General features: G+C 39.5%; 1 protein-coding gene across 1 annotated transcript; it reads left to right on the forward strand.

Annotated features, from left to right (window-relative positions):
* The first annotated feature begins 1,614 nt into the window (after positions 1-1,614).
* LOC145554957 (olfactory receptor 2K2-like) lies at positions 1,615-4,450 on the forward strand. Its single transcript, XM_081615948.1, has 3 exons — positions 1,615-2,165; positions 2,572-2,798; positions 3,135-4,450. The coding sequence occupies exons 1-3, from the start codon at positions 1,789-1,791 to the stop codon at positions 3,488-3,490; spliced, it is 960 nt and encodes a 319-aa protein (XP_081472074.1). The 5' UTR covers positions 1,615-1,788; the 3' UTR covers positions 3,491-4,450.
* The last annotated feature ends 5,309 nt before the right edge of the window (positions 4,451-9,759 follow it).

A 9,759-nucleotide genomic window follows, 5' to 3' on the forward strand; every position in this document is an offset into this window, starting at 1 on the left:
TATATGTGTTGGGTAGAGCATGAAGTCTGCCTCTTCTCTGCTGAGAGCACTGATAATTACTCTGAGGTGTCAATGAAAACATGTCCCTTTAAAGGATTTCTACGTGTTTTCAACACCTTCCCAAACACAGAGGTGCCATGGAAACACCAACTCCAATTAAAGTCCCTGTAAGGGGTACGAGTGTTAAGGTTTATAGGCCAGGGTGAAAATAGAAAACACTGGTCAGCAGATTGGATAAGAGTACTGGAAACCTGCAAGAAAAAGGAAACTAAAAGTACCTCATCCAGAGAAAATTGATTATTGGTAAGATACTGGCATGCAGTAAGAACCTGAAGAAAACATTCACTAGAATTTAGACAGGAAGAAGAAACTACTTACTTACTCCGAACGATCTGTAAAGGCGTTCTCAAGCCACCCCATTATTGCTTATCCAACTGAAAGACTTAATCTACAACATTCATGGAAAAACCCAATAAAGCCTTTTAAAGTTAAACAATAGCATGAAGTTTGCCAAAGCTTGGAAATGTTATGCCACGACAACTTAACCTTCCAGTTCAAAATCACGTCCTTGAATAAACCATCAATGTAATTAATACTCCGTAATAAAAGCTTCTTTCATAAAATAAATGATTCCATGCCTAAAATTGGTCAGATGGAAAGAATGAATAATATGTCACTTTGTGGTTTTAGTCTGAGTCTGAAGGAGTAAAGATGCAATTGTCCATAATTATAATTATTCCTCCATGGATTGTTTTCAGTTGTATTTAGGATGTTACCTGGCCCCTACAGCACATTTAGACTTGGAAATAATGTGTAATGAAACACAGAATTAAGAAAATAATTGCCTGTCCATTGAGTGTCCCCTACTTTGGGACTGCAGTCTGGATCAGTAGATCCATGTTTCTCTGGTTTAGGGGTTCCTGAGTGACCCAGTGTTATGCTGATGATACTCAGTTATATCTATCCTGATGAATCCATTCATTAGGTAGATTACAGGCATGTTTTGATGACATAAAACCTCTATGACTAAATTGGCATAAAATTGGCTTGTGATGTAAAGTAAGAATCTCAGTGTATTTTTGACCAAAATAGGATATTTGATTACTGTATTTAACTGGTTTCCTTTTTTTAACTCTGGAATATTGCCAAAATTAGAAATCTTCTGCTTGAGTGAAATAAGTCCATGCATTTGTTATCAAGGCTGAGCAACTATATAACTCTTTGCTACTTCACTATCTACAAAATACAATTAAAAGCCTTCAGCTGGTCCAGGCTGCTGCAGCAAGAATTTTGATGAAAATTTAAAAAGCGAGATATTATTTAACCTTTTTCATCCTGGTCTACAAACCTTAACGCTCATAGCACTGAATGGCACTTTAAGTGGAGTTAGTGTTTCCATGGTACCTCTAAATTTGGGAAGGTTTTGAAAATACATAGAAATCCTTTAAAGGGACGTAAGATTTCATCAACACCTCAGAACAACGTCAGTGCTCTCAGTAGAGAGGAGGCTGACTCTCTCCAACACACATAGAGTAGTAATTACTTAGTGTTATACAATCTCAGCTGCTGATGCTTTTGATCACACATTTTACTCTCTGATGCCTTCTCCATTTAAGTGTCATTTGCATGATTTGGAGGTAATGTACTATCATTAGTTTTATGTGAAATGTAGCTACAGATTTGTGTTTTCATCTGTTACAGTATGTCACTCTCACAGTATAAATTTACCAACATTTCTATCATCTGAGGTTTAATCTGCTCTGCTTCTTTAGAGCTGTACTGCTTTGGATGGAGAACCAAACCTCTGTGATTCCTCTCAAACAGCCGATTGTTTTTGAACTGGAGGGATTTGATGTTCAACCAGGCAACGGACCGTTCTTGTTTCTGTTGGCTTTGCTCGCCTACATAACAGTGTTACTGGGGAACGGTGTGGTGATCTGTGTTATTATGACAGACAAGAACCTGCACAGACCCATGTTTGTTATGATCTGTCACCTCATGGTCTGTGACCTGCTGGGGGCCACAACGTTCCTTCCTCGCCTCATGATGGATCTGTTGATGGGGCTGAAGAAGATCGGCTACATCCCAGCCATCGTCCAGGCATTCTGCGCTCACACATATGGTGCAGCAATGTTGACAGTTTTAGCTGTGATGGCCTATGACAGGTAAGGAAATAGGTAAAAGCAGAGCAATTCATGGTTCAAATGGTCTCTAAGTTTTGACTGGAAACTCAAAAACATTATTTCAGTTTAATCACAGTTAATCTTAGTTATCAAACAGTGCAATAGCTAATTTTTTTGTCCTGCGTTGATTGAAATATTATCATTACATCTGAGAAGACATTGAACTTACATGGGAGAATTTTTTTTTGCATCTGAACTCTTGTAATCGTTGGTCAATTCAGTCATAAAACATCTTGACTGCTTTTGAGGAAATTTTAGATATTAAAAAGTAATTTTATCTTCAAGAAACTGCCTTAAATTTGAGGGTTGAAATTTAAGTTTTAAAGACAGAATGTTTTTAAATGTAGCTTTAGGGATTTTGTTTCCTGACAGCTCTGTCTCTCTGCAGGTATGTGGCAGTGTGTGAACCTCTCAGGTATCACTCCATCATGACTTCGGCTCGGCTGCACAGCTGCTGCGCTGTGGCCTGGATCGTTGCTCTGCTGCTCATCGCTGTGCTCTTCTCCTTCCACATGAACGTCCCGCTGTGCGGCCATCTAGTCCAACACGTCTACTGCAGCAACCGGGGCATCCTGAACCTGGCCTGCATTCCCACGCCTGCCAACAACATCTACGGTCGGTGCTTCACTTTTATACACCAGAGGTGAAATGCAAACCTTACAAATACAAAACTGAAGAAACAGTTTGGGGTATACTCGCATCGATTTTTAAAATTGTACTCATGCCTAACATTGGCAGCTACAATAACATAATTTTATTTTTATTGCTATGAGGATACAGCAATCCAAATGAATGACTATGATAGCTGCCAGTTTATTTTCTCTTAATTTCTTCTTTATACGAGTAAATGTATTTCCTCTTGGGATCCACACATAAAGCTGGGCACATGTGATACTTTACAAGTTTTTTAATATTCATGATATGTAACCACTTGTCTTTATTTCTTCTTAGGTCTTGCGATGACCTGGACTTTAAGCACAGGGACCTTCTTCATCATCGCCTATTCCTACATCAGAATCCTGAGTGTTTCCTTAAAACAAGGCAGAACAAACAGCAGCATCCGCAGCAAGGCGTTTCAGACCTGTGCTCCACACATTGTTGTTTACGTTCTCTTTCAAATCGCTTCACTTGTTGTGATTTTAAGTCAGAGGTTCCCCTCTCTCTCCCAAAACATGAAAAAGTTCTTAAGCATCCTCATCTTTATTATTCCCCCAATCATTAACCCCATCATCTATGGACTGGTCAGTAAAGACCTGAGGGTCAGCTTTATCAAATGTTTCTCAACCAGAGTAAGAAACAAAACATAGCAGTAACACTGCATCTGGTGTTCTTAGATTATCTAACTCCTCTGGTCGAACTTAAGCTTCTTATAGATGCTGTAAAAAGTTTAGATAGCTCATGATTCCTTTGAGGATCAAGACTCAGAATGATATGGCTACTTACAGCATTTTTAAAAATTAAGGGGACCACAAACTACTAAAAATCCATCAGAATATCAACCAAAAAATACTAACATAAAAAATCATAAATAATTTAAGCCTTACATGAAGATTTAAATAATAAAGAATGTTTAATGATCTGCAATGTTTTTTCAGTAACCAAGAACCCCCACAACTTTGAGTAAAACACTGACCTGCAACTAAGACAGCTGTTCCTATTAGACTAAGACTTAGCTTTTGCTCTATGTTTGTGTGTCCTAATTAAACAATGCTTTGCCTTTCTTATTGTCTACTCTTCTCATGTCATTATATGATGTAATATTGAATTTGAACTGAAGAATAAAACTTGTAGATGTTTCAAATAAAATGTGGTACTGAAGCTAATTAGATTTTCATTGTTATTTTTATAGAAAATAAACACGTTGAATAAATATAAGAACCATGCCATAGTGTCCCTCAACATTTTAACAAATGTAGGCTGTAACACCAGCAGAAAAAAAATATTCCTGTGGTTCATTTTTGCTTAATAGGTTTTAAAATAGGGGGCTGCACAGTGGTGCAGTTGGTAGAGCTGTTGCCTTGCAGCAAGAAGGTTCTGGGTTCGATTCCCGGCCCCGGTCTTTCTGCATGGAGTTTGCATGTTCTCCCTGTGCATGCGTGGGTTTTCTCCGGGTACTCCGGTTTCCTCCCACAGTCCAAAAACATGACTGTCAGGTTAATTGGTCTGTCTAAATTGCCCCTAGGTGTGAGTGTGTGTGTGCATGGTTGTGTGTCCTGTGTGTCTCTGTGTTGCCCTGTGACAGACTGGCGACCTGTTCAGGGTGTACCCCGCCCCCGCCCGGCACGCTAGCTGGAGCAACCCTCCCGACTCCACTGATGGACAAGGGTGAAAGAAAATGGATGGATGGAGGTTTTAAAATAAACTGGCACACAAGGCAAACTCAGTGACATAATGCAAATGCTTGGGTGTGTTGTCGTATGCATATGAAAGTGTTGAGGTGCAAAAACAAAGAGAAACTCTAATGTGCAAGAAGAAGGGAGCTGAGGCCTGACAGCAGAGCACGACACATCAAGAGACAGAGTGGAAAGAAAAAGAGAACATTGACTCAAATGAAATGCCATTCAAAGTCCATCAGGTTTTTGATGAGGGTGGAAACCTGCACATTCACCGATTGCTTTTTCTTTTGGAAGATCTTTCCTGTCTTTTTGGATACCATCTTCCCAGGACCAACTTTTGTGCCCCTTTCTGAGTAAATCCCAATGAAGCAACTAAAACACAATCAAAAATGGGAACATTTTATAGAATATAAACAATCTGAAGACAGCAGGTACAATATGTAAAGCTTCATTTACTTAATGTGGCAAAATTATCCTGTTTTAATTATATAAAGAGAAAATATCGCCACTTTTGTCAGTTGTTAATCATAACTTGCTTTAAAACCATGTCGTTGTGTTTTGCTCATTGTAAAGTGTTTTGAAAAAATAAAAAACAATTCATTGACATGAAATTTAATTAAGGTCAGCATGGCAAATCTATTATAATAATGTTTTTTTAACTATATTAAGGACAATGCCATCCAGTCTTTTTATTCTGTCTAAATATTCTTTTTAAAGAATTGTATGTGTAATTGGAAAAAATAAACATGTTAAGTATTAAGCAAAACCTGAAAACATTGATAATTCATGCAGCATTTGCCCATTATCAGGCAGGGCTGGCTGGCAAACTTAGGCTTGTATTCACATCAGCTGCTGTTGCAAACTCCTGCGTAGCACGAACAAGGGCATATTAGAAAAATCAGCAAAAATGGACAAAACTTGGAATGTTTTTCTTTTGTTATGAGGTGATTAATGAACAATGCCAAATCTGAGGAAGCAATGCCCTCAAAAAGGTCATGGCCAAGGCAGGGAGGCAATCCAGGCTGGCAAACATGAAAGTGAGCAAGCTCATTGTATACTGGCTCAAATGTTATGCCTTTAGCATCACTTGCTCCAGCATTGGTTCTGTTGATCCAAACATTTTCTTTATGTGACCATACAATGCGGTCACAAGCCTTTGGCAAGAGGATCACACTCATTTTTGAGGACACAAAGATTTTTGTCGATTGATCGACAAAAATGTTTACCTTCCAAAATACAAAGTATTTCCTGCGAAAATACAAAGTTCTTGCAAAGCTTTCCAGAAAGCCCCCAATACTGTGTGAACCCAAGTTGTCAGCTGCAATGGCAAACAGAGTCCCTTTGGTAATCAGACTATCTGGCAAAGCAACACCAGTTAATTCAAGATCTTTTAGGTCTTTCAGAAGGGGACTCAAAAGATCTTGTCCAAAGTACTTAAAAAAATCTTGTTCTCTACAAAGTAGCACAAGCTGCATTTGATCAATGCTACATCTGTTGCGTGGCAGAATATTTGCAAGTGTCAAATATACTGCTAAAATCTTGTGCTCCTCTTTCTGGGAGCCAAGAGGATTTACAACCTCAAATGAATCCTGATAAAGAATGACACCCAATGAGTATTCTGGATCCTTGGACAGTATGTTTTCAACTAAACTTGTGCCATCCCAAGCATCCTGAAGGACTTTGTCATTTTCCTTGATAGATTTAAGTAGTTTATTCTGTTCCCACACTGATTTACATTTTAAAAAACAAACAATAGAGTCCCTATTTAACAGGGATATACTGTACAGACATTCTCTGCCCGATTCATTCTGACCAAGACAGATTGACACTGGATCAGCATAACTAAAGCACCCAGAAAAACCACACTTGAACATTTCATTTGACATGCAGCTTTGTTTTCGCCTTATGTAGACAACTACATGAACATATGTTGCATAATGTCATTCTTAAGAATGTTTTTTTTTTCTTTGTTCAAATCGCAGGATACCAAAAAATGTAAAACTGACAATATCTGACTTTGCAATACCAGTAAGTTCAAACTGTACCTGTTACGTGGTCCAGTGATAAAGCAAAACTTTGGTCTGTGTATGTAAACATGAAATAAAAGAGTGAGTAAAAAGCCAACAAAAATATATTTAGGAAGTTAATGTATAATTCACTTTTGAGATATGGGAATCTGCTGTAATGAACACTGCATGCAGTATTTTATTTAAATGCTTAGCTAGTAGCAACATATGCAACCCAAGCTAGCTGCTGCTAGCTTGAACAGAGAGAAGGCCTGCATGCTGTGGTGTCTCAGACTGCAATAAAGACCAATAAATGTCCAACCTCTCCACTCCAACAGTCTGCAGAAAGCACTGACCAACAGTTCTGAGAGTTCTGCATGGCAAAATGATTCTATCGGGACAACACAAAATGGAAGCTCCAAGTTTGACTAGAAGGTCATGCGTCAACAGGATCAGAGGCACTGTAGGGGAACACAAATGGATGTCTCACAGTCTGATTACCCAGCTGGGTGACGAGTGGCTTCGTCACTGGCAGAATCTGTGTCCCCAGAGAAACGTTCACTGTCATGAACTGTGGTTGAGATGCAGTGAGAGAGATGCCGTAGGCTAGTGATGGGTCCGGCAACACCGATGCGTCAGCGCATGCATCTAGCCCATAGACCAAAACCCGTGTCGGTGCGCATATTGGTTTCAGCAAGTCACGTGTCCGAAACAGGAACTGTTTCGAAATGACATTAACGCGCCAAACTGTGTTTATAAGGAAGAGAATCTATCAATCTATCAAAAGCATTTGCCTAACGAATTCTTGATCTTTTACAGCTTCAACTATGGAGCTACTTCAAAGGAAAGGTTTCCGCAGTGTGGGACCATGTTGATCTTATATTGGAAAATAAATTTTTCATTTTTTTTTGTTCATCCGGTTCTTGTCAGTTTCTACTTGATCTATCTGAATCCAAATTCAGCTGAAACTGACTTTTAGTTTACTTTCATATAGAAAGTAAACTAAAAGTCTACTTTTGGTGGCCGATTATGATCGGGCCAATCATAATCGGCCGATTTCCGTGAAAAAGTGTATGATCGGTGATCTCCGATCACGGTCTCTTGTTGCCGATCACACAAACCGATCACCTGCATCTCATTTCGCAGCCTGCCTGTGCAGCTGGTCTCCTCTTTCCTTCACACTACACAAACGCGCAGCAACAAATCTTAAGCGATGTGGAACTATAACGTACTGAGTGAATGGGGAAGTTTGCGTGTTGCGGCGGAAAATTGAACCAGGTCAAAATGCATCAACACAACGAAGCTAATACGACATAAAAACAATGCCATGCCATACTTGACGGAGTTTGGCTACATGGAGGCTCACTGCAGTAAAAAAGACATACGGAGGATCAGATAGCAGGTAAAGTAGCGCACAGCTACAAACACTCACCCGGATTAGCATGACGGTCAGAAAGCTAAACAAATAATCCGCAAAATTATTTAAGTCTTCGAGCTGCGATGTAAGACGCTGGTTCTGCTCTCGCTGTTGAACCGCTGCTACGCGCTACAGGTAGTAATATTTGACAGATGGAGCACCGCTTCTGCTCCACCTGGTAGTGACTCTCACACCGAACCTCTGCTTAAAGCTGCAGCATCTAACTTAAAAATATACATTTTACATGCGTATTAAAACTTTAGCTGTCCTAACATGAGACAGATAATCTCTAAAAAAATAATCAATCTCCTCCCTGCTCTGCATAATTACTCCGCTCAGTCAGAATCAGCCACTCAGAACTAGCAGTAATCAGCTAGCCGCCATGCTATCAGGAAGTTTTCATTCAGTAACTCTGGATTGTTTATTGTAATGGAGCCTGTATTTGCCTTTGAATGTTAAGTTTTATACTTTAATTTTTTTGGCAATGTTGAGAAGTTTTATTTTGGCTCTTTGCATTATTTAGCCTCTTCAGAGCCTTAATATGTTATCAGTCTGTTAAAGATAGTATTACCGATAGCAGTACAATTTGCACAATGCTTGTTTTGTTTTTCTTCTTGGAAAAGGTTATTAAAAACAAGTTTTTGTCTAAATTAAGGTGAATTCATGGTTCCTTTTTCCACATAATGTAACCGGCATTGTTTATGATAAAAAAATAAATAAATAATTATTTGATCGGTATCGGTAATCAGAATCGGTGATCGGCCCTCATGGGTGATCGGTATCGGCAGGAAAAAACCTGATCGGCACATCTCTACTTTCATATTATGTTCTGCAGGTTAAGTGTTGCATATGTTTAACTAAACTGTCTTATTTAAATAAATCTACCTTTTCAATGTTGAGGCATTATGAGGCCAGGCATGAGAATGAAGTCCCAGATACACCTATACACCTAGATAAACTCAGATATACAGCCATTCTACAAATTACTCATTTGCTTTTTATAAATTATTTCATATACAGTGAACCCTTGCTGTAACGCGGTTCACTTTTCACGGTATCGCTGCTTCGCAGATTTTTTTGTGCAGTTTTTTTTCCCCCCACAGTGTTCTGCATCCTGATTGACCATATGATTGTTAAAAACAGTCTCTGCGCTTCTTCTCTACCTGAGTGCCAATAACGTTACGGTGTTTAATACAGATTGGCCATTCAGAAGATGGAAACTGAAACTTTCAATGTCTGCTGGGAAAAAAAAAACTGGCCAGACCGGAGGTTTGTTTGACGAGATCCATCGCTCTGCCGTAGATACAGCTGTGAGTCTCACAGGGCAGGTTGGAGGAGACGCTTTAATGACACGACTGCGGATCACATTAAGGCCCGATTGATGCACACGCACATCCGCTGACCTGAAAACAGGCTTTGTTCTTTGGTTTCAATGTAGAGTATTTATTCAGGCTGTGTAATAACTGTAAAAAATAAAGGTAAATTTCAAATGTTGTAAAAACTTTTTTTAAAATAAAAATGTGTGGGGAAAAAACAGTCCATGCATCTGTGACCAATATGGCCCCACGCTGACTTCCCAGAAAAACTCCAGCACTGCTCGCTCTTCGGCGTGTCACAATCCTTTCCAGCCAGATCCAGAGGCGCGGGCAGAGGTCCTCCTCTGCCCCGATTCTCTGTGCTGAGCCGTCAATTCGCCTCTCGGTTCTCTGTGCCTGGGGTGCGAATTCTGTCCGTCACTCGGTCTGCATCAGTCTCTCTTACTTACAGGATCTCCTCTCTCCTTCTATCCAGTCTTCTTTTATTATGGCTTCAATCAG

Source organism: Poecilia reticulata, chromosome 14, assembly GCF_904066995.2.
Source record: "Poecilia reticulata chromosome 14, P_reticulata-male-v2, whole genome shotgun sequence".
In the NCBI taxonomy this organism is placed as follows: Eukaryota; Metazoa; Chordata; class Actinopteri; order Cyprinodontiformes; family Poeciliidae; genus Poecilia; species Poecilia reticulata.

Bases quoted from the DNA above. Each gene is read 5' to 3' on its own strand.
- LOC145554957 (XM_081615948.1), top strand. From the start codon at position 1,789: ATGGAGAACCAAACCTCTGTGATTCCTCTCAAACAGCCGATTGTTTTT. The intron at 2,166-2,571 runs GTAAGGAAATAG...GTCTCTCTGCAG, and splicing joins GCTGTGATGGCCTATGACAG to GTATGTGGCAGTGTGTGAAC. The intron at 2,799-3,134 runs GTCGGTGCTTCA...ATTTCTTCTTAG, and splicing joins GCCTGCCAACAACATCTACG to GTCTTGCGATGACCTGGACT.